Consider the following 25,734-nt stretch of genomic DNA (forward strand, 5'->3'; position numbering starts at 1 on the left):
TCTGGAGGAGAAGGAGTGGGATGAAAGGCAAATGCATGTGTTGTTTCGATTCGTTAGATTGACTTTTGGGGGGTACTCAGAACAACAAAAATCGCTAACTTTGTCTCTTTGGTCAGAAAATTGATCATAAGAAATTCTGCTCTTCTGAACAGATTATTAGCATGTGCAAGAAGAAGAGGTCGGACGTCTTTGAGATGTATAGATGAAATGTCCGCTAGGACATTCTCTAAAACATATCCAAAAATGAAATGCATCGATGGTCTGGTTCGTAAGATATTCCTAAAAGAGTGGTTTCTGGAGGGGAAGGATAGACGTGGGGATGAAATTGAAGTGACATTTGGATTCCTTGGATCAACTTATGGGGGGATACTCAGAACATTCTGATCAAAGAGACAAAGTTAGCGACTTTGATTTTTCTGAGTACCGTAAGTGTGTAGTTTTGGTATTTAAAACCTTTAAGTAAAAAACAAGAGCGTATAATCTCTGAAACTTTTATAAAAATATGTTCCCAGATTACACTGCTGAGATAAAAAAGTTTTAATTATATATCGCTGATATAAAATACAAAGAGCAAAATTCATAAATCAAAAATATACTATTTTTATCAATTTAAAAAAAAAAGTGTTCATAGAATATTAAAACAATAAAACTGAGGATATCCATTCTGTTAGTCAAGATATGTACATCTTAATATTGCCTACGATTGAGTAGTGGTTAAATCCCATTTACTTGAAAAATTAATTAAAAAATCGCCTTGTCCCACATTACACCTGTCCCAAACCTCCCCAGTCTCCCCTATATGCAAAACTTTTGGGAAAGAGAGGGATGTAAATTTTGATTTCACGAAAATTGTGTGATCTAAAAGGTATGCTGGAGACATTAAGATCTAAGTTGAGCAAATTAATTTTTTTAAAGCTGCAGCAGATTGGGCAGTATTCAAAAAAAATCAGTAAAAACAGTTTTTTTAGTAAATGTAAATCAGCAATTTTAACTATGCAAAAATAGTGAAATATTCTTGACATAGCGAAAATTGAAAACTTTTAAACCATCTTGGCATTTTTCACTTTTTAACTAACCAAAGTAGATTTTTTTTACTGACCATTTTGAATTATTATATTTACTGATCAATCTGAAAATTTATCGATAAAAGAAATTTTTTCCGCGATTTGAAATGTATTCAATGTATTCAAGAACTTTTTATATTCTCTAAGCATCTTCACTGAGAAAAAAAGGAGGGTGCGATTAACTTTTTTTCCTCGTAACTTTAACGCTTTTTAGGTGTAAAAATATATCAACATTTTTAATGTTAATTTTACACCTTTTTAAGGGTAAAATAACCATGAAAAACGGTAACTTTGACCTTCAATACACCTAAAAAGGGTAATATTTACACCGATTTTGGATCAATATTGCAGGGTAAAATTAACATTTCCGGAATGTTATTTTAACTTTTTCGGATTTCTCTCAGTGTTTGCATTGGGTAGCTTCGAAATTGGGCTATTTTCTCCTATTTTTAAATGAAACAGGACTTTATCATAATATAATTTAGTTCCAAAAATCAATTGCGAAACTAAATTACATTATGATAAGGCTCAATTCCATTTAAAAATAGGAGAAAACAACCCATTTTCAAAAGTTCCCCAATTCAAAGGTGCCCCATTTCCCCCTCTCTTTTGCAGAGATTTTATATTTTGTTAAATTACAAGTAGACTCCTCAATTTTGAAATAAATATTAAGTTTTGAATCTTTAAATCAATCTCTGAAGATAGTTTTTCACTTTTTTTTTGTAAAATTGAGCAATATTTTGTTTGTGCAAGAACTAGGTTTTCTCGCAAGCGAAATTTCTAAACGTACATTATGGATACTATTCGAACACTTTTAATTCCAGAAAACTTCTGTTGACTTGAAGCAAAGTCAAAGCCGATTTTATTGATATTGAAATTAATATTGATAAGGAATACTGACTCATTAATGTGCTCTGCACACTGGAGCAATTTATCTCCATATTGAAACAAATTGCTTAGAGGAAAGTGGGGTATCTTTAAAAGTGGGGTACCTTTGAAATTGTGATTTTTCACCTATTTTTAAATAAAATTGAGCCTTATTGTGATATAATTTAGTTGCACAAACAGATTGAGAAGCTAAATTATTTCACGATAAGACTCAATTATATTTAAAAATAGGTAAAATTTCGAAGGTGCCCCACTTCCTCCTACGCTTGTGTGGAAAAAACTGTTCATAAAATCGGCTTTAAATTCCCTTCAAGTCAATTGAAGTTTCCTAGAATATAAAGTGTTCAGATCGTCCATCAATGTTATATAATAATACACGTCTAAAAATTTTGCTTGCCAAACCAAAAGTTTGTTATATTTAAATTGTTTTCAAAGAATTTTAATCTATTAATTTTTAATTTTATTTTTTTTTTTTGATATGTTTTTTAATTCCAATAAAAATAGTAAATTTGATATAAACGGTGACATTAAGATTTGGTAGTCTACTTTGTCTACCTCCCTTGCTTATTTCATTGTGTTTCTTGTAGAGTGCACTAAATTTACTGAAGTAAATCCATTAATGAAGATATCGCACTGCAAAATTTTGCTATAAAATTCTATGTTTGATCAGTAAAACTTCTAAATCCACTAGAAATTTCTCAATGAGTCAAGACACATCTGCTAGAATTGCTCAATGTCTGACGCGCGGAATTTAGTCATTTCAGTGAAAATATGTGATTTTACTGAACAAAAGTATACCACGGAAATGCAATAAAGTACCTTTTTTTAATCACAATTTAATCATGAATAAAGAAACGGTGTGAAAATCGTGGCGCAGAAATTACTCGAATTCATTGCAAGTTAGTAGTTTCAATGACAAATTAATGAGCAAATTTTGCTCATTAATTTGCACAATTCTTATTGAATTGTTAAATTAATGAGCAATTATATTTACGCTCTTTGCGCTATTTTAATCTATATTCACACGAATTATTATGGTTGTCGTCTACCTTTTAATAACTAAATAATCAATCTCTAATAAGTCTTAAAATTTTAGTTTGAAATTCTGTACTGTGATACTAGGTGTAATACACTTTCCTTAATGAAACTCTTAAGTGCAATTCTCCTTCACAAAATATTCCATGTAATATAGAAAGTAATAAACGAAATCAAAGAAATCTCCGTGAAATTTGCATATTACAAGGTTAAGAAAATTGTGTGGGAAGAAAAAGCTAGATCAGCAACTTAAATGGTGAGATGGAATGGCTGAAGTAAATGCCAAAGAGACGTATCGATTTGGGGAAAATCTCCAAAAGAGAAAATTCACTGAAAGAATAAAAGGCGTCAATTGTGGGGGTGTGGTTGATATACAGGGATTTACTCAAAGAAATTTTGCAATATAACCCTCCTTCGGGAATCAATATCACAAAGTCTCAATGTTGCAGAATATCTTCTAAATAATTCTTCTTGAACAAACTTTTGCATAAAACAGCGAAAAAAAGGCATTTCTTCGATCAACCAACTTTCATCACCAAATGAAATTTTAATATCTCTCTTTTTCTTTTGTTATATTCCTCCCGTGGACATTCTTTGCCCCTCTGAAGCATCCTTTTTTTTCGGGACATACACAAAAGAAGAGATAAAAATCGATTTGAGCAATTGGTGATGCGCGTGACAAGGACTCAGTTTGTCCAAATGATCCTGCCACAGCCATACACTCAAAATGATATTTCATTCTTGACTCCAAAACGAAATACTCTCTCTCTCGGCTCCCCTATTCATTTGGACTAAGAAAAAAAATCTTTCAAGACAACAAACAATTCTTGGTCTGGGGAAGAACCAAAAAAAAAAATGAGAAGATTTCGCCTTGTTCAGTGAGAGAAATTTGATGCCAATTGGCAACTTGAGGAACTTTAAACACCCATCCATTCCATCAATTCATGGGTGACTTTCCCTAATTGAGGTCGTGAACTGAGACAATTGATTAAATAAAACTCAATGCATTTGCTTTTTAGTTAGATTCCAAAAGCAATTTCATGAATAATTTCATTTTAAATCCCAATAAGGCATAAGTATCATGGTAAACATCCCAGTGAGCACAGTTAGCTGAAAAAGGCAGCGTTTTCAGTTCAGAATATTTTTGCTGAATCTATCAGCAAAAATATGCTGACCGGTCAGCAGTTCTCCAACAAAAAGTGCTAACCAATTAGTTGGAAATGGCACTGATAACTTACTTTCGATACTATCGACTGTCGATTCTGAAAAAATTTAAGGGATAGCTGCTCTTCCTGTAACAAATATTTATCAATAGTCACATTGTTTTAAGAATGTCTCAATAAATAGCCCAACAATGCGTAAAAAGTCGACATCCACTTAATCTAACATAGATTTATCGATATTATCGATTCGATAGTGTCGAAAAGTTATCATTCCACCCCAGAATTCAGCTGAAAATACAAATGTATTCAGCACTGAATTGAAATCAGTAAGCGGTTGGTGCTCGCTGGGATTGTAAATTTTGACATTGTAAGCAAAGAAAGCGACTAAAGCGCCCCTAACATTAAACAGAAGAACTTTGCATCTTATTTAAACTTGAAAAGCCTCATTAATGTTCAATTGAAGATTAAAATGATTAATTTAATAGAGATTGAAAGCACAGGAACATTTACGCTAATTAATGAATAAATAGGAGCCTATCCCAGTGGTTAAAGTTAAAACGATGAAATAAACTTCCATTTGGGAATACTATTATTTTTTAGTAGTAGAGGAGACTGGGGCAAAATTTGTCAAAACGAAAATTTCAATATGCACTATTTTCTAAAATAAAAGAGACCAAGGGAGTTATCACACTAGAGAATTTCACATTGAAGTTAAAGGTGAAAGTTGCTCATTAAAACTTCATGAGCCTCTCGAAATTATTTATTTAGTCAGGACACATTGCTAGAATTGCTCAATATCACGATGGAACGTGGATTGTTGCACATTAGGACACATATCAGCAACAATTAATATTGAATTACATTGACATTTTAATGTGTAATTCTCTAGTGTGATACCACGGTAAGACTTGAAATTTTTATTAAAGATAGCCTTCATGAATCTTCTTAAACTTACAAAGTTTCAAGGGATTCGAGTATATCATTTATATAAAATAAAAAATAATGAAATTTTGAGCCCTACTTTTGGAATATTTGGCTTACAAAAAATATCAATACTGATTAGCTGAATTGAATGATTAGCACATTTCTTATTAAGATAGAGAAAAATTATCTTCGACAAAGTTGTAGAGGAATAAATTTCCTATAAAAATATGTCTATTTGATATTTTTAACTTTTGCGAGAGTAAAACGTCACAAATTATCTGAAGACTGACAAAATTTGCCCCAACAATTTTGAGAATCTCCACAAAATCGACTTTTAGAAAATGATTGGAAAATCACATTTCTTTCGAGATAGAGAAAAATAGTCTTCTGCAATGTTTTAGAGCAGTAAATTTCTTATAAAATTATGCTCATTATAAAACTTTAAGTTTTCTCAGAGCTCGTGAAAAATTAAATATGCGTTTTGACAGGTTTTGCCCTAGTCTCCCCTACTTTACCGATTCATTGCCATTGCCGATTGAAACCAATGCTGCCGGGTTAAACCTTTCAAAGCCTTTCAAAAAAAAATCCTAATTAACGCAAATATGTTAAGAAGTAGACCTACTGAAGTGGTGTAGCTTTGACCTTTGAAAATTCGATATCGAAATATTTTTTGGTCATACTTTGGAGGGAAAGGAGAAGATAGAGGCGAAAGTAGAAAACGTCTGGAGATTATTTTAACTTTTATGGTGGGTCACTGAAGACCTATCGATATCTTTCACCATTTTATACTCTAGTCTAGGCCGGTGACAAGTTGGAAAAAGTAGATTATAATAACTACTCTCTCTTTGAGTGTGAACAGTAATAATCCGAGAAAACAGATAAGAATCTTTTATACTCCTCTGAAGGAAAAATTTTGTAAAGCAGTTTTTTTTCCAAATCGGCGGAGTAACATCCTTTTGACAAACTTTAAACAAAATCTCAACAAATATCTTTCAGAATTTCTTACAATGAAATATATACAAGTTTTGTAATGTATTTTTTTCAAAAATGATAAAAATAAATTAATTAAAATCTATCTAATGTAAACTTTGAATTTTAAAAGATGTCTTAGGGTGCTATTTCAGTGAAAAATGGACATGTTTATTTCAGCATTTGTGCTTTATTGACTAGTGTTTGATGGTTTTAGAACACAGCAGAGACTGGAGAAAACAGTCGAGACAGGAACCAAAATAAGAAAAGTCGATAATTAAGTAGAAGAACTTGGGAACAGTTTAGTTCTAAAAACATGTTAATTTTTCATTGGAATAGCACCATTATAGCGTTTTGTGTTACTTGTTGCCCTTTTAACGCTTTTCTCAAAAGAAAACCTTCTAAACTAAGCTGTGCTCATCTTATATTTACTTACTTAATTACCGAATTAAGCTGGTTTTTCATCAATTTCAAATAAACGTGAATAAAAACGTTTTTCAGGTCCATTGTTCTGACTTTTTCTTTTGTTTAGTAAACATGTTTTTGACATTTTAATAAGAGTGAGTGAGATCTAGATCTAGTCATCTTGCTCTCTCTCATAAGAAATTTTGAAAACATGTTTACAAACAAAAATTATTGTGCCCTGGGCATAAAAATATCCAAAACTACTTAATACCAAATTGTTAAGAAAAATATTTAAAACACGATATTTGCAAGGTTGCAACAAACCAGCATGTTATAGAACTTTCTCTCTCAATTCTCTTTAATATTTAAATTCTTAATTGACTTTAAAAGCGTAATTTAAAACCTTTTTGTAGAAAATTAATCTTGTTTGAAAGGTCTTTACATATGTATTCTATCTGAACTGTTTTTTTTCTAATTTATTATAAACAGATAATTTAAATTTAATTTATAATATCGTACCAATTTATGCATTTTATTGATAAATCTGGCGCACAAATTACTTTGATAAAATTTATCAAAAAGGTAAGACCTTGTCAGCATAAAAGAAGTAGTGAAATATGTAAAAACTCCGTAGAATACCCAAACTTGTGAATTTTACATTCTTATGAAAAAATGAATTAGGGGAAGTGCTTATAATTTTGGACAGTCTGCATATAAGCATCGATATCCCAAGTTTGAAGTGCGATATTTTCAATACTAATTGACTTTTTTTGTTACTCTCTTTTCAGAAGGATTGTTTAGAAACTTGGCAAGCTATTTATCATCTCATTTTTACTAAAATTAGTTTTAATATGTTTAAAAATGAATTGATATGTAGAGGTGAATTTGACTCTTATTTTGGACAACTTGGTTATTAATTTTTACAACTTGTCTGTAAATTTGGACAGATAATCCGCCTCAACAGGATGCCCATTGTTCTTCATTTTATGAACCAATCTTACCAAGTCCTCTTCCTGGTCATGTAAGGGAAACGTAGAATGTCACAGAAGCCCAGAAACTTTCCATATCATTCATTAAAGTGAGTTGACTTCGGTACTCCAAGTACGTGCGGATTCGCTGATTCCCTGACCTTTCCGGGAGCCTTTCAAGGCATTTCTCACTGCATCTCTTTCGTAGAGATGATGCTCCTTTGTTTCTCCAGGCATTTGTCCAACCTAGTCATCACAAAAGCTAAAACTTCACGAAATTTCGTGAGAAAAACACCTGTCCAAAATAAGAATCATCACCTCACTGGTGAATGTCTTAAAAAATTTCCCATTTTTCACACGAAAAATCAAATTCACGAGGCAAATCTCACTTCAGGTCAAATGTACAAATCATCAGTAACGTGAATCAACACAATATTCAATGAATATTCAATAATATCACTCAAAAACAGCGAACAAACTTTGTTAGTACTTCACCAAAACTAAATAAGACTGAAGTAAGCCACGAAGTTCTGCCATATTTCTCGTAAGCAATTGCTCACACTGAATTTTCAACAAAGCAATTTTAACTCAAATCATATTCAAAATTTAACGTATTTAAGGTTAAAATCTTCCAAAAAGAACAAATATTTAGATAGAATTCATTTTTCATCAAATATTGGAATAAAAATCCATCATTTTAATCAAATTATTTTTAGTGTCCAATGTTATCTTCAAAGTGTCCAAAATAAGAAACTGGACAAAATTATGAGCACTTACCCTACTTCATCCAAACAATGCGAAATTAACTTGCAAACATACCATTTTATTCTTTACATAGTGTTGCAAATAAAACTTGAGAAAAAACATCATCATCACTTTTAATTTCTACATTTGACCACAATTTAATTTGTATAAGTAAACCTCGGTTCTTCAAAGTTCTATTTTTCGACAAAAACGTATTTTTTCTTTAAAGTAACATAGCTAGTACAAAGTTTTCTAGTATTTTTCTTCTGGACATTACAAATTTACGAAGAAGATGAACTGGATTTACAAGAAATTGAAATACAACTAAAGGAGGTAAAAGTATAATTGATCTCCTTTCTTGGAACTTTTGCCTAGTTGTTAAACTTTTTCCCCCCATTTTCCACTTGGGAATGAAAGTGATAAAGTGAAAGACAAATTATAAAAAAATACATAAAAATAGAGTTGTTAGTTGCACCTTAAAAAAACATTATCGATTGCTTACTGTTGATTTAACTCTTTTTTTTCTTAATATTCTTGTACAGAAGATAGTTTGTGTCATTTTATCCCATGCAATGGAAGAATTTTTGCAATAATTTATCATTTTCCTACTGATATTCCATTGGTTGGATTTTCTCGCGTGGTATGACATCGATCCTCCTTGAATATTTTCACATAGCCGCGTACTTTTTTTTTATCTTGCTCGAACTTATAAAAAGAGTAATGTATATAATTCATTGAATCTGAATTTCAAATGCTCGACCACTCCAAGGGATCGAATTTAGACAAAATTTTGTTATTTTGAAGTTTTGAGAAAAACGTTCTCCTGCTTTTTGTCCGATTTTACATTTGTTTCGAAATTAGAGGCCAAACGGTGAGAGATAAAACTTTCGATGTCTTTAGACATAACGAGGAACGGGCAGGGAAGGGATGTTTTCCACCTTGCCTGATTTAGATCACCATAGGGTCATTAAGAAAAGCGCTTTTATTTCCATGAATGTCTTTTGTTGAATGTTTTGCTTGATTTTACGAGCTTTCCAAAAAAACCAATAATCACTGAATTTGAATGATGATTATTCACGAAACGTTGCACAAAATCTAATATTAAAAACCTCAAAAAAGGACTTTTGGGAAAACTAGGGAAGCTTTTGATAAACTTTTTCCAAAGAAATTTAAAAGGTTGCCTTACGTTTATAACAGTAGGATTTTTTACAATTTACTTTTAAATTGAATTTAGCAAATTGAGCATTAAAATTGCGAAAACCACTTGAAATTTTTCATAGCCAGGACACATTTTTGCGAGAAATTTGCTCAAAATTTCAAAATTCAAAAAGCCGCGCAGATTGCAATTTGTTTTATTTTGTCATTTATGATTTTGTTACATTATTAGATAAATGAGTGAGTCCAGTGATGAGGAAGAAATTTTCCTACTTTATGTAGGATACATGTTTAATAAAAATGTGTCTCAAGGTAAAAGGAAGAGATTGTGGGCCAGAAAATGGATCCAAGAGAGATCTGCCCACGGATTCATTGAAAAAATGTATGATGACATCGCAACTGGTGATTTTTTTGGACACAACTATTTTCTTCGTTTGACTACTGAAGAATTTGAGGAACTAGTTCACATAGTTGTACCTCATTTGCAGAAAGAAACAACGAAAATGAGGGTGCCTATATCGCCTAAGTACAATAAAATTGGAATAATTGAGCAATTTTAACATTTTAATTTGCTGAGTTTAAATTAATTTGAGCAACTACATTTATGCTATTTTAGCATACTTAAACATGTTTTGGTGGGCCAAGAATTAATTTATATCAATAAATAAGCGAAAATCTACTAATTCAAATAATTTTTAATGCAAAATAACGCATAGGAACAATTCATCTGAAAATTAAATTGAATTTACAAATTGAAAAAATTCTAGTGTGATAGCACGGTTAGAAAAACTCTTGGAGAGTATTTCAAGCTTCCCACTACCCAAAATAATCAAAAACGGTGCAGTATTGAATTTTTTGCGAGTTTTTTAAAAAGACTTTATAGAAAAATGTTTGAAACTCTCTGAAGAGCATTTTCCTTTCAATATTTGTGCAATTCCCCGGCATTTACTTCAGGAAAAAGCTTTCTTGATGTCTTTAGCAAGTTTTCAGCCTACAAAATCTACAAGGTTTATCAAGATCAGGTTTAAATTAAATTTTAAAAGTACAAAAGTTCTCTGAAGATTTAAAGTCGTAGTAAAGGTTTTTATTGATTTTTAATTTTTCAATAATTTCAAATTTATCAAGATTGAGTGTACCGAGTTAACATTTATTTTCTTCTTGTGCAATTTTTCGAGAAAAGTCCGCCTTTATGTTCAAAAAACGTTCCTTTGGGGGATAATCCTACAAAATAATTCTCCTCAAACACCAATTGACATAATTTTAAATATTAAACCAAACTCCAAGCGATATGAGATATCAACTTCCGGTTTTCAATAACCCTCCCCGAACGTCGACATTCTTTTGAAACGTTTTTTTTCGTAAATTCGAGCACTCCGCGAATTTTTCTTCGCCATTGTTTTTTTTATCACTGATCATTTCATCGTCTTCATTGTCTCTTTTTCTCTCATATTCCTTTTTTATTTTTTTGCACATCATCCCTTTTGGCCCTTTTTTTTTACCTTCATTTAGCTCTTCTTTCACGTCGCGAATTCCGAGCGACTTTTGAAAATAGGCGCCATTTGAGACTCGCGATTCCGCATTTTGTATTGGCGAATTGGTCGTTGTCTCATTTCCTCTGTCCTCTTTAGCATTTTATCTTTGACCGAAAATTCCATAGTCGTGGTTTGTCCCCTTGTTTGAAAAATCAATTGGTGATTTTTCTGAGAATTGATTTCTTTTTTTTTTTGTACCCCCCTATATCGTTCTGTCGTTTTTCCCATTTTGTTTAATTAGTCTTGTGATGAGAGGCGAAAGAAAGAAGGATAAACAATTCTTGAATCAATTATTTGCTGTCTCTTATAGCCATGTACTCTGGAGGCATTGTTTTTGCCACTGGTTTTTCCTCCAATATTCACCATTCAATTAAATTCTTAAGCATTTCAATACGTTCTTCTGCATTTTTTTTTTCGAAAACGAAAGAAAAAATTCCTTCTGAGAAGCGAAAAGAAATGCGTTTTTTTGGGAAGAAAATTCTTGTCTTGAAGCAATTTTGCGCTGTTTGACTGCATGAAGTGGGGGAAAATGCGAGGGGTCTGGATTTTATGATACGCCAGATAGACAGATTTGCGCAAATGATCAGAAAAGACGAAGGATTCTAGAGAGTTTGTGGAGACAAGCATTTAGCACTTTGCTAAAAACTTCCCGCGTAAATTTGAAAATGTCTATTGGATGCCCTGATTGAGAACTGTGCTAAAATATACCACAAACACGAGCACCTCCTACCGGAAAGAAATCGGAGAGCTTCGGATGAAAATCGGTTAAATTTCTTAAATTAGGCTTCATGAGCTTATCAATTTTTCAAGATGTTGAAATTAAAGTTTCTGAAACTTACCAATCTCTCAAACAAGATTTATGAAAATGCATTTTTAGTGACAAAATTAGTCATTAACATTAGTCCGACTCACTCGTCTACATTTTCTCTCTCTACACAGTAAAAAAATTTACAACGATAGTGGTCGGTAATTTTTGCACGAGCATTATGGTTGTGAGGCTTGTGTATTGGCAATGTTGTGTATTGGAAATGTTGTGTATTGTCAATTTTATAAAATGGCTTCCTGCCTATAATTTTGATTGTAAAACAATTTTGTTTGGTTTATATGCATTATCTGTGAAAAGTATCTGTATTAAACTAAGAAAAAAAGAAAAAAAAAGAACAAAAAAAGAAAAATATGAAGAGCGGGCCTGAGACTTGAACCCATAACCTTTGCGTTGATGGTCTCGCGTTTTCTGGCCGCGCCACGAACTTGCTTACTTCTCTTAACTCTTTCGCGTCACACTTTTATTCACCAGATGAATTCATGTAAAATTGTGTTTTTCCTAATGCTTTATGATCAAATATAAAAGTTCAGAGAGGAAAAAAAAATTTCCATTGCGTGAAAACTCGGAAAAACCCCGGGTCATATATGACCCTATTGTCGGCAAGGGAAGTATACATAACATTTTCGAAATCTATGTCACGGGCTTTCTAAGAGTTTTTTGCTTGTCGTTATTAATTTGGCCAAAACCATAGCAAACTGGATTGTCTTGATGAACACTGTACTCCTGGTGTTCAAGGAATCTTCCTGGTAATCCCTTGAACAGTCACTGTCACAATATTTTGAGTGGTATTTGGCAAAAATAAACTTATCCACATATTTATTCACACACAACACAATTGCACAATATGAGACGCTTGCAGAATACTCTAAAATATTGCAAAATATATTATAATTCATCAGATAAAAGATGAAATGTCCAGGAGCAAGATATTTTCCACCTGGTTTTCACAAAGAAAAACAATGTCCCATCTACATTGCTGGCACGAAAAACTGTTATAAACCTTTACCCTTGCCGACAATAGGGTCATATATGACCCGGAAAATTCTACACGCTTTTCTAGAAAATTGAGAGTAGTTTATTATATCAAAATATACAATATACAATCTTTGGATATTCTATTTTGTGTTTCTAAAGAACTTCTTGCTGAAAAAAATAAATGAATATAAAATATTTTTCAAAAAAAAAGTCATTTCACAAAGTTCGAAATTCGTGATTTTTTATCTAAAATATTTTCTTTTCCTGAATATCTGAAGTCTTGAGAAAATTAGCCAAGAATCTTACATCCTTCTATTATAATGTCGTCGTGAAGTTAGTATATTTAGGTTTTTTCGATTTTGGTTTTTTTTAGTGAATTTCTGTCGAAAAATATATAATACAGTGCCCGCTTCGTTATTCGGATGATTGGGAGATTTTTTGAATTTGTTCAACGTCTCGAAAATATAATACAAAGTTTTTTTGTAGAATTAGAATAAAAGTTTTAAAGAAGATTACAAAGACATAATTAGAGAATTCTATGCTATTATACTTCATTTATTAAACAAGAACATCGCAGGATAATTTCATTGCTGAACACGCATGTACTCACTCGGCAATTTCTGCAGAATTCTACAGAAATTCGTCAGATTTGAAAATGTAACAGCCGAAAATTCTGCAGAATTTCTATTGAAAATTTTATGAATTTTCGGCACTTTTCGCAAGATGTCATCATGTCAAAATGGACTTGGAACTTGGAATATTTTCTGTGAAATTATTTATCAACTTGGTGGAATTTATAGCCACGATTTTCATGCTGTATTTTATATAAATAAATATTGCGAGGGTGTGCTGTCTAAAGGAAATGGTCAAATAGCACCATGAAGTAGATTCCCGACCAAAAATTCTGCATTTTTTGGTAAATTGTACCAGAAATTTTTTGAGAACAAACATTTTTTTACCGTTCTTTCTGATATTTAGTAAAGGGCTATAAGATTATTTATTATTTATGAAAAAGTTATTCTTTTCTTCTCAAGAAATATATTTCCTTCAATTTTCCCAATAAAATGTAGAAATTTGAAATAACCATCTCTGAAGCAGCCATTAGATAGGGTCGGAGGAACGTCTGTTCGACAGGGAACCCCTATTGACACTTTTGTCAAAATGTTGAAAATTATTGAATGTATCTAGTAAAATATAAGTAATATAACGTTTTTTCTGTAATATACCTTTTACTATAAACAGAGATGTTCATATTTCATATCCCAAATGGTACAGAGTAGGGTGTCAATAGGTGCTGACACGTGTTCTTAAAGTGTCAATAGACGTTCCTTTCACCTTAATGGGTGTGAGACTTCGCTTACTCGAGACAAATTTGGATAAATTTAGTTAATCGCCGCTACGATCGCTAGTGCGGTTAGCGATTGATGGCCGTTAACCCTTTATGGACGATTGGAACACCGGTGTCCCATAAAGAAAATAATTTTTCCTGACTACCTAAAGTTATTTTTTTCTTATGTCTGTACATAATTGTAAAGTAGAAGGTTGAAGGAATCTAGAATATTTTTTGCAAGTCTCTAGCTGTTTCCTTTGTCAGGGGAGTATTTTTGTATAATTCCCTGCCCCTTGAGGTCCGTGTATCTCAGCAGGGAATTCAAAGATATTTCCAGCCTGGGCTTGGTCATTAAACTTTATCTTCCTTTACTTTTTTTCTCTTCTTTTCTTATTCACTATTTTTCTTTTGTTTGACTTTTTTTTATTTTTTTCTGCCACACTATTGTAAGAGGGTTCCTCCCTATTTATGGTGTTTTTATTCTAATAATAATAATAATAATAATAATAATAATAATAATAATAATAATAATAGTAAATATTTAATCTTAAAAATAACGAAATTTTAAATTCTCAAATTCATAATTAATTTTATTTAGTTTTTATACTTCCAATTTTTTTAAGTAAAACCCTTTTGGCAATAAAAACTACAATACTCATACGTAATATTTTTAATTAAAGCGAAAAATATTATTCATTGGTATTGTCAGAAAAATTACTCAAATTTTTGGGGTATTTTTGTCCCTATCGTTCATAGAAGCACAAAATACACCGAATCAGACTCTGTTGGACTTTCCAAGGTTAGATGTAAGACTTATCATTGATTATGTTACTCAGTTTAATTTTTATTGTTGATTTTCAGTCTGTAAAAAGTGTCTCGTCGTTAAAGGGTTAACCATTATTTCGAATATAATTACACTAAGCCGTCTCTCGGCTAATCCTTAAGTCTGTCAAGGCCTTTATAGAACCAAGTATTAGACAAGTCTTTTAATGCACTTTTAAAACACTTAAAGTGAGAATTTCTGTTGAAATTGCTATAGAAGCTCTCAAGATCCTTAAGAGTGCGCCACTATACTTATAGTAATCGCAGTGATGGAACCAAGAACGTTATAAGCAAATAAAAAGATTTTTGGTTCTATAATGCCTTACTTAGGGAATTCTACAAGACTATATTAAGAAAAAATTCTTTCATGGGAATCTATCAATTTTTCGCTAAGAAATTTATAAAAGAGTTGTAAATTTCATAAATGAATATATTTCAAAAGTCTAATATGGTCATTTTCCTTTCATTTAGCAGATTCTGCCGAAGATTAAGCATAATTTTAAATCGCCGAAATGTAGGCAAACTCAAGCAACATAAACTTTTGGCAGTGAAAACAAAAACAGAAGCACGTGCAGGAAAACTCCAATCAGCAAGTGGATCAGGGAGTATTGTGTGTGAGGCTTCCCTAAAAATGTCAGATAGTGAGGATGAAAAGATTTTCCTGTTTCCCGGAGAAGAAGTCAAGGAAGCAGAGGAAGCAAGTTCAAAGAAGAAGGTAATCATTGGTCCGGGACTTCAAGGGAATCTCAAGGAGAATCGGGTTTGGGCCTCTCGAGGAGGTGAATTGTGCATGAAGAAGAATACAACATTCTGGCTGAACAGCCACCAGAAGCGCTATGTTCCGGCCAAAGGGGATACAGTTATCGGATATGTGACTGGCAAGTCCACAGACACATTCCGGGTGGACATTGGAGGAAGTGAACCTGCATCTCTGTCTTACCTGGCTTTTGAGGGTGCCACGAAACGCAACCGGCCGGAGGTTAATGTGGGTGACATCGTTTTTGCCAGGCTTCTGGTTGCCAGCGGAGACGTTGAGCCGGAACTGGTGTGCCTGGATTCCACCGGTCTCAAGAAGGACAGATTTGGAACTCTGCCGAACGATGGATTTGTCTTTGAGTGCAGCATCAATCTCTGCCGGAAGATGCTGGATGACAAATTCCCACTGACCCGAGCTCTGGCCAAGGAATACCGTTTTGAGATGGCCGTGGGCGTCAATGGAAGGATTTGGGTACGTGGACACAATCTCAGGCAAACTATTGGACTCTGTCATGCCATCCTTGGTGTGGAGCATGTCCGAAAGACTGATCTGGATGACTACTGTAGGAATATCATCAGTGAACTAGCCGGATTTTGAGAAAACTTGCCCAAACGGACAAAACAATTATGACCCGGTTGGCCATGCCATATTCGATTTCATCCTCGGATTTTCACACGATTAAGGCATATGATACCAATATGTATAAAAGTATTTATAAAAAGTGAATTTTTAAATAAAATTTTATTATATTACAGACAAGAAAAAATAATGTGATTAATTAGGTTCCTTTTTTCTTGATTTTCTGTCATTTTGTCTTCTAATTATCCGAATAAAAAAGCGGGCACTGAATATAGAATTGGAATAAACTGTCTTTATTAGAATTTGTTTTATATATCTACCGATTTTAGATTAAAACAAATTTAAATTGAAACTTCGTTTTTGTTTTTCGACCTAAAATCGTAACGAATTGGCAAACCGGAAACCGGACATCTAAGCCTAATGTCACGTAATTTATTTTCACTGCTAAATTTTCCGTTCCTCATCGATTTTAAGTTTCTTTCCTTTTATAAAAATATAATTTCTGTAATTTTAAGCCTCATATCTTTTCCTAGGAGGCTACCTAAGGTCGTAGAACTAGTTCTTGTGGCGCATTGCTGACATTATTGAAACCGTCTGATCATCAGTTTACCTCTTTTTTTATAAGATCCCGATCCCACTTTTACTGAGAATGGTGAGATTTTTTAATTAATAGGCTGATTAGAGATACTCTCAAACATACAAAGGAATACTGGATACATTTTTTTAGATTGTTTCCTCTGTGTATCATATTAGCCTCAGATTAGCCTCTGTGTATCATACTAGCCTATCTCAGATATCAGATTAGCCTCAATCAAATTTCGTTAATATTATTTATTAAGCAAAATAGGTCGATTAGATTGAGATTAACCAAATGCGAAGTAAACAGACTTTAGATTTAAAAAAAATTTACAATAGATAAATTGAGTTAATGTAAATATATCTTATAATTAAAGACTTTTATTTATTATTTTTAGCACTACCTTCTCCCCAATAGTTACCCCCCCCTCCTGTTGGTATTTGAATTGACATCATAGATGTCTCTTGGAGCGGCGCCGATTTCTCCTAAGAGCGTTCCTAGTGTGTTAACCTGTGACTTACCCCTTCGGGAGAGTTATCACAGAGAGGATTAGTATTAAGAGTTAGTTCATGTTGGATCGTTGTAGGGGAATAGTTGGTTAGGAGGAACGCTGAGGGTTCTGCAGAAAACTATGGCGAGCAAGTCGCTTATCTACTCGATTGCTTTAAAAGGGCTCCGCTCTTAAAGATTCCGTAACGTTATGAGGGCAGTCCCAGAAGTCTCTGTCCTCGGAGGGAAAACCAAAAATATTATGAACTTTCTTTTTTTATTTCTCAACATAGTCTCCTTGTAGGTCGACACACTTTCCCGGCGATGCTGGATAGCCTCTACGGCTCTATGTCTATACCCATCTTATAGTCTTATCGTCCAGGTCGTCGAAATAGGTATCAACTGTAAGCTCAACCTCAATATTGTTGGAAAATCTTTGTCCACCCAGCCATTTTTTCATGTTTTGGAACAGAAAATAGTCCGATGGAGCCAAATCAGGAGAATAGGGGGCGTAGGGAAGCAGTTCGGACTTCAATTCCTTGATTTTGGCCATCGCTATAAGGGAAGTGTTTTTGTTCCGGGTGTGAGCAAACGCGGCACCCATCTTGCACAAAGCTTTTCCATATTCAAATTTTCTAACAATATGCGATGTACGGCACTTTTTGAAAGGTCTCACAATGTTGATCACTAAAACCAGAAGAATTATTGACCAGCATCTTCTAGGATGTTCAGGAAGTGCTCAAGAAGACACCAAGTTCTTGCTTGCCAACAGATTCCTCAAAATATTTCACACAATAACACTTTAAAACACATTTCTTTCAACACGATGTTATTGTAGACACATTAAGCTTTCTCAAAAGCATAAAAGGCATAAAAGACACTTCCTGGACACTCAGAATTCATTAAAATCAGGAAAAACTTCCCTGAAAGCAATCTCCCGCGCTGCCAAATGTCAAAATTATCGGCCATATTGGCAAAAATATCGCTCCCGCTTGGAATTTTGTTACAAGGTTGGTGTCAAAAAGCAAATGGCGGGCATTGACGGGATAACCTTACATTTGACCTCTAGATTTTTGGGGACGAGAGTACCCATAAAGTTTGAACAAGTTTTTTGAAAATTTAAGAAAAATTTTTTTTTCGAATTTATGTAATCTGTAATTGTTAGTTATCATACTTATTGGCCCCGAGAGGTTTTTTTCTTAATCTGGTCTGAAAATTTTTTTTTTAAAAAAAAGTCAGAATATCTGCAAGGAAGCAGAAAATCGAAAATTCACGATTTTTGACTAAAAATATCTAAGCTCAAGAGTTGATTAGGATCCTGCAAAAACTATCCTAGATTTGGACATCCTTATAGTTTGTAATTATCCAGAAGAATCGGATTTTTATCGATTTCAGATAGTCTAAAAAAAATTGTTGTTTCCATGGGTACCCAGAGTCCCAAAGGAGACGAAAGAGTTAATAAATGAAGTATAACAGCATAGAATTCTCTAATTATGTCTTTTTACTATTCATTAAAACTTTTGTAATTCTACAAAAAAATCTTGTATCGTATTTTCGAGACATTGAACAAATTCAAAAAATCCATCCGGATTACAAAGCGGGCACTGTATTCACAAAACAATATTTTTTAGCATAACCATACTTATTTGACATTTTTTAAATATAACTGCCATTCGAGTTTGAGAGATTCACACGTTTCAGATCTTCTGCGACTGTGAGACGTGAAACTCTAAAAAATATTTTTAATTATTGTATTTCTTTATAAAGTGTGCCTGATCTCAAATAATCCTAGTAAGCATAATTTCTATTAATTTCAGCGACAAAAGAATTAAACCCCAGTCTAAAGAAAAAGGTCACCTCCAAACTATATACTGCTTAGGCGAACTGTAAGTAGTTGATAGTGTCTGCTGGGCAAACTTTCAAAAAAGAGTAGGATTTCGTAAGTGACCTGAAAATTCAATTTTTCTCGATTTCCACCCATTAAATCCACGTGGAACTCCTGCAGACATCCAGATGAGCATGAAGTCCTTCCCACGGCGTGTTCTCTTCCTCAAGGTTCACAAGTATTTCGTGAATCAGCTGAAAAATCGATCGGACAGCATATTGAGGTTATGGATGGATCACTGTGAGTATATTCTGTCCCAGAGAATTCGCCGGGGACAACAAATGCTATCTCTCTACACGAAAATCTGCGGGGATGAGGAACTTCGGGAGCTGTTGAGTCGCCTCCGGCGTCATGTTCAGCGTCATGCCAAGAGCCTGATGATGGGTGCTGTGGGATTTACATTCAACTGGAATGAAGAAAGAATTACCCTTGAGTCCGTCCGGGAGCACTTTGAGGCAATTGATTTTGTGGAGGAACTGAAGAATATCACGTTAATCTGCAAGAAATGCTCCAAGAGGCGCGTGATTGACAAGAAAATCGATGGGATTGAATATTGCGCCTGTGGGGAATCAGTTAGAACTTCCTCGGAAGACTGGGAGCCCTATTTGGAACGGCAGAACATGATAATTTGGCGCAAAGCACAGATTTGCGGTAAATACATCTATAAGGTGTACGGAGAGTATCCGGATGTGTCAGCAGAGGACTTCCTGCATGTCCAGACGGATCTGGAGTACAGAAGGGAATGGGATTCGACGGCAATTGCTCTGGAAATGATTGATACGGATGCTACTCCAGGATCAAATAGTCATGTGATTTACTGGGAAATGCTGTGGCCGGTAAGTGATAAGCTCGTAATCATTCATTCCTCTCCTATCAACATTCCCCGGGGGCTATCTTGACCGTGGTTGAGAGTGCATTAATTTATATTCTGTGAGATCCGCATTGCGTAACTCATCAATTGAGAACTCGATGATAAGACCAGTGCAAATATAAATTGAGGTTTGTTTATTCACGGAATTTATCAGCAGGAGACGGGAAAGATTTTTTTTTTGAAAAAAAAAGCAATTTTCCTGCCCAAATTGTAGCAGGCTCAAAAAGAAAGTGAGAAATATGGAAGAAATATGCAATATTTTATATGTGTTTCTTGAAATGTGTTCCATGAAACATGTGTTTTATTTAGATTTATGAAATATAATCCTCCTGAAACAACCTTTTAAATTATTAAGTTTTCTGTACCAATAATTTTTTTGAAGTGCTAAGAATTAGGTCAAATGTTACAGTTTGTCAGGTTTTTGAGAAACCAATATTCAGGATAGTAATTGAAATTATTGCAAAAAAACAGTGAAACATGACAATGTTGCACATAATTCCTAATGTAATGAAATACAGTGGGACCTCGATAGAGTCAACTAAATATTTCCAAGCCTGTTGACTCTTTTGGTGACTCAATTGGAGTCCGAAAAAAATCAATTAAAATGTCAAATCAATTAGAATGGGATATTATTTTTTGTTTGTACTAGGTAATTGATAAATTCAACACGATAATAAAAGCTAGTGATAAGCTTAGATCAGCTTATTTTAGGTGAGATTCTTAACGTGAGCAAACTCGGATTGCATGCAAATTCGATTTGGAACTAAAGGTGAAAGATATTATACAGCTATTTGGAATCAAATTTCTGAAAAACAGCAAATTGTTTAATTAAATCAAAATCCATTAGAATCCATAGACTTTTCACTTTTGGTTTTCCATACAAATGTTCCATAGACTTCCATGGAAAATGACGCTGGATTTTCATTGGATTTTGTTCAAATTTCCATTGAAAGCAACAATTCAAATGGATTTTACTGGGAACGATTCCATGAAAGACTGAGGAAATTAAGCGTAAAATTCCATTGAATGAGCGGAATTTTATGTTTAATTTCCAATGATATTTTCGCGTCCGTTTGTCCGTTTGTTAACAATCACTATCGTGATTGTTAACACTATCACTATCTAGATATGATCTATCACTATCTAGATTCTTCTCAATTTCCTCTTCATTTTGACAATTTGAAAGCAGAGAGCATTACTGCATGCTTTAGTCCATGCAAATTCTATTTGGAACTAAATATGAAAGATATTAATACAGCAATTTTGAATAAAATTTCTTAAAAATTGCAAATAATTTTAATTTAAATCAAAAAAATGTCAAGTATGTAAATGAACTGACAGAAAGTTGATAGTGAAATATAGACCAGAATCTCCTTTATATTTTGTTCCAAAACTTTATCTTTTACTATGTAGCCAAGATAATTTAATTTATTTGTTTTGTATCACGTTTTTTGATTACAGTGGACATCTTTTCCATGTGACGAACTATAACATTATCAAAGAATGATTGATTTTTTTTAAGAATTTTATTTTAATCTTTTACTTAAAGTGAGCTAACTCGGAATACTTACAAATTCGATTTAGAGCTGAGGTTGGGGAACGCCATTCAGTTATCTTGAATCAAATTCGTGAAATTATACAAATTTTGTATTTAAACCAAAATATTAAGGATTTGGATGGAGTGACAGAAAAGTGATATATGGGTGAAATGTAGACCAGAATGTTCTCTATAATTTTGCCGTAGAACTTGATCTCATCGATTAATCAGAAGCCGAGATAATCGGGCTTGTTTATTTCTGAACTCGTTTTTTCGCCCAGAGCGCCCCAGGTGTTCATTTGGTGAACTTCAACTATATAAAAGAATTATTGTATTTTGTGAGACTTTTCATTTAAAACCCTATTTTAAGTGTCTTGGTGGAGTAGAGGCAGTCAATTTGGCATCTGAGTGATTTCAAAGCGTTATAATGGGAAAAGTCCATTTTTTCACACCTTAACGGCAAAATCGGCGGGATAGCGTAGCCTGAGCGGAAAATGATGTATGAACAAAATGTAGACACAAATATCTTCTACAATTATGTCGAAGTAATCATCAAAATCGGTTAAGCACGTGTCGAGATAATTGAGGTTATGTGATATTGAAATTGGTTTATCGACTGTAGCGCCCTCGATGTTGGTCCCACGAATTTCAAATATTCTAGAAAGTTGTAAAATTTTGTGAGATCTTTCATTTCCGCCCTCACTCGTCAAAATCGGTCAAATAGAACCAGAGATATAATTTCTTGAATTTCGTGAACTTTGACCCCTCATATCTCCGGTTCTATTGAAACTACAGCGCACTTACGCCCCATCTTGAAAACGTTCTACACTGGACTACAACACTCTAAAATTTTATTAACTTGCACAATGCCGCATGCTGGTGACTTTTTGAACTTCCATATGAAAGTGCTCATCGAGACGATACCAAAAACCCAAAATTAAGCTCAAAATGTTAATAAGAACCGGAGATAGAGGCCGGTCAATATTCGAACTTTGACCCCTTATAGCTCGGGTCAGGGGTTATCAATCGACTTAAGTATTTTTTTGTTTGATATAGGTATAACCTGCGGCTACAACATACTAAAATTTCAGCCCGATGCGCAAAGGAATTTTTGAATTATTTAACTTTGGAAAATTGAAAAATCTTCTTTTTAATAATAGCGCCCCTAGCGGTAGTTTTATGAACTTGTTATGTTAGAAGGGGAAGTGGAATTTCACGAGAGCTTTCCAAAGCGTCTTCACTTTTTAAATTTTAAATTTCTTAAGCTTATCTCGGTAGCTCATGAATACAAGCTGCCGAGATGAGGTACCTTCGGGCGGTTAAGGGAATCACTCGTCGAGATCGAGTGAGGAACGTGGCCGTTCGTGAGGAGCTAAGAGTCGAGGAATTCATCGCATGAATGTAGAAAGATTCCCCAGAAAACCCGTGCGAGCCATTGTGAGGAGGTGTTGACCTCGGGGCTGACCTAGAACAAGGTGGCTGAAGGTTCTTTGGGATTGACAATGAACACCTTCCTAAAATGGCGGAGGATCTCGGCTGCTAACCTAGATGTTCTAAGCCCGCGACCCCAATAGGGATAAGCGGTTGAAAATGATGATGATGAAGACTTATATTCTGACAAGTTGATTTGACCTTTGACCTTGAAAAACTAATATTAGGAATTATTCAACAGTATTTTCGTGTATGGACGAAATGTCCGCCTGGGTAGTCTCTGAAATAAAACACATCCAGAAATTAAAAATTGCACGACGCGTTGTCGAGCAATCCCCAAAAATATGTTCTTTTTTTTTTGAGCCTTTCTAACCTTTGACCTTGAAAAACCGTAAATAGGGATAATTGAACTGAATATTTCAATGTTATTCGTTTTTGCTTCCAAGAACAGTTTACTTAAAGCGATTCTTTACCCCCAAAATTCGATTCACAATCGATTTTTTTTAAGTATTTCGAGTTGCACTCAGTTCGAGGTCGCCTGTAAAGAATCTCAGCTGCCATAAGTTTATATGGGATTTTCACTTTTTTTACTGGGTTTTGATTATAAAATTCGTTATTTTTTAAAAAAAAAAAAAAAAAAAAAAAAAAAAAAAAAAAAAAACCTTCCCCATTTTCATTTCCATTCATTAAAGTAGCCAAAAGTGGTTTATCGACCCTTGGAATTTGAGTATTTTTCCTTTCCATTTTATAAGTGAATATTTTCAGAATAAATTTAATGACATTGTAATTAGCTGTTTGTGCCCCTTGGGAAAGCGTTTTTGAACAAGAAAAACGCGTTTTCCAATTGACAAAACCAAAATAAAATGTATTACAGAAACTCTTCGCAAATCGCGATTATGTCTACAATCGTCGAACATTTGTGGACAGAAAGCGTCAAGTGATTGTGATAGCGAACCGGAGCACGCAACATCCCAAATGTCCGATTAAGGCGGCCAATCAACGCGTCTCTGACTACTGGAGTTACATGGTGATCAAATCGAATAAGTCCTTTGGGCGTCCTGGCCTTAGATTTGTCCTTACGTATTTTGACGATCCGGGAATTGTGATTCCGCCCACAGTGACTTCCTGGGTGGCCAAAAAACAGATGCCGGACTTTCTCAATCGACTCTACGATGCTACGCTCAAGTATGCACAAAAGAGAAGAGATGAAGAGGTGGAGGCCATCAATCGGATGTATTCTTACGAAAAACTTCGGGATCCTGGTTACGAATATCCTCCAGATCCTGAAGTTAAAGAAACTGGCAAAGATGATGACACTCCGTCTTCACCGTCATCTTCGAGTTCAGGGGGACAGGGAAGGTCCATCTTGGAGGATTTGAATGATGAGGAAGAGGAGCAAGAGAGTGAACCAAAAAGCAAATCATGGTGGAGGTACTTTCATCCATATTACTACTTTGCCTAGAAGGCGGAGAAGGTTTGTGGAAAGGTAGAAGGTACTGATAGTTGAGGAGGAATATCGCACTGTGAACTGATAGTGGCATAAGATATTTTACGTTACATGTTCAACTTTTATCGCGAAAATTTCAAAGTTCGTGCAATAAATTGTATATTGATCCCAGTGTTTTAAAAATTTAAATAAAAGACTTTACTTTTACCTGACAATTATTATTGGTTCAAAAAATATCAGAGAAATTGTTTTTGAATTTAATAAATGGACTACTAAACCCCGCCTAGGAATTTGTTTTAGCCACGCCTCTTCAGAAGATATGATCAGTTGGTGCTCACATGAGTATGTAATACTTAAAGCTCGATAGTTAGTTACTGGGAAGTTTAATAATTCATCTACTCGTTTCTTCTAAAACCTGCATCAGAAAATAAGCTCCGCCCCTTCACATTTATCCCAAATTCTAAATGAAACACAAAAAAAAATCTTGATAATTCAAGCAATCATTTCGTTTAATGACAATTACAAAAGGACGAGGATTTGTTACATTTGTGGGACATAATAGGCTAGGCTCAACAAACAGATTATTCTGAGCTCGTAAAAGTTTACAATTTACAATTATCTATTGTTCAATTTACAATTATCAATTCAGGAACAAAAATAACCAGAGATTTTCTTGTCGGAAATTTTAGGACCCGCCTACAAATAAGCAACTCCGTGAGCGGTCACGGTTTTCGTTTATCAATCGTTAAAAAATTAAAATAGAAACTGATTTTACTTTTACGTGATCAGCAAAAAAGGGTTTATTAATTTCTTATGGGAATATTAGGCCCCGCCTGCACGTAGATTACAGGGGGCGGGGCAATCCATGGAACAAAATAGGGTCGAAAGAACATCTATTAGCACTTTAAGAAATTATGACATTACCTATTGGCACTCTCTCTGTACCATTTGCTTGGGATATGAAATTCCAACATTTATCTTTATAAGAAAAGGTGGATTATTGAAAGAACATTATAATATTATAGGGCAGACTGGGGCAAAAAGTCACAAATCGAAAAATTCAACATCTTCCAAGGTAAAAAAGATAGCGGCTCAATTTTTTTCTATAGATAGCCTCCATAGATCTTCAATGTCGTAAGTTTCTTAAAATTTGAACAAGGAATTTCGAAAATAAAAAATATCGAAATTTTTAGCAAAATTTTTGAAATATTTTCCTTGCAGAAGATAACAATTATTACCTACTTATTTTCCAAAATTGATGCACTGGTGAATATTTTCTAAATAATTATAGGATTTTTTGAATACGAATCCACTACCTATTTTAGAATTTCACAAAGGTTCTTTTCTCCAGAAATCCTTTA

At 33.7% G+C, this 25,734-nt stretch overlaps 2 protein-coding genes across 3 annotated transcripts in view; both read left to right on the plus strand.

The window, feature by feature from the left end:
- LOC129803060 (exosome complex component RRP40) overlaps window positions 1-16,483 on the plus strand; it is a 39,058-nt gene extending 22,575 nt beyond the window's left edge. Inside the window, exon 2 of the mRNA XM_055849396.1 lies at window positions 15,272-16,483. Within this exon, the coding sequence (XP_055705371.1) occupies window positions 15,432-16,154 (723 nt within the window). The 5' untranslated portion in view covers window positions 15,272-15,431 and the 3' untranslated portion in view covers window positions 16,155-16,483. The remainder of the gene's footprint in view (window positions 1-15,271) is intronic.
- Window positions 16,484-19,072: 2,589 nt separating this feature from the next.
- LOC129803040 (stAR-related lipid transfer protein 7, mitochondrial-like) lies at window positions 19,073-24,580 on the plus strand. 2 transcript variants are annotated; one of them, XM_055849355.1, is made up of 3 exons: window positions 19,073-19,141; window positions 19,208-19,923; window positions 23,801-24,580. In XM_055849355.1, the coding sequence occupies exons 2-3, from the start codon at window positions 19,216-19,218 to the stop codon at window positions 24,386-24,388; spliced, it is 1,296 nt and encodes a 431-aa protein (XP_055705330.1). In that variant the 5' UTR covers window positions 19,073-19,141; window positions 19,208-19,215; the 3' UTR covers window positions 24,389-24,580. The 2 variants fall into 2 exon arrangements, with proteins under 2 accessions (XP_055705330.1, XP_055705331.1); XM_055849356.1 differs by having other exon boundaries at window positions 19,093-19,923.
- The last annotated feature ends 1,154 nt before the right edge of the window (window positions 24,581-25,734 follow it).

Source organism: Phlebotomus papatasi, chromosome 2 (genome assembly GCF_024763615.1).
Source record: "Phlebotomus papatasi isolate M1 chromosome 2, Ppap_2.1, whole genome shotgun sequence".
In the NCBI taxonomy this organism is placed as follows: Eukaryota; Metazoa; Arthropoda; class Insecta; order Diptera; family Psychodidae; genus Phlebotomus; species Phlebotomus papatasi.

What these genes read in the sequence shown, in the direction of transcription:
- LOC129803040 (XM_055849355.1), top strand. Translation starts at nt 19,216, where the DNA reads ATGAGCATGAAGTCCTTCCCACGGCGTGTTCTCTTCCTCAAGGTTCAC. An exon ending in ACTGGGAAATGCTGTGGCCG is followed by an intron (nt 19,924 to 23,800) that starts GTAAGTGATAAG and finishes AATGTATTACAG; the next exon opens with AAACTCTTCGCAAATCGCGA.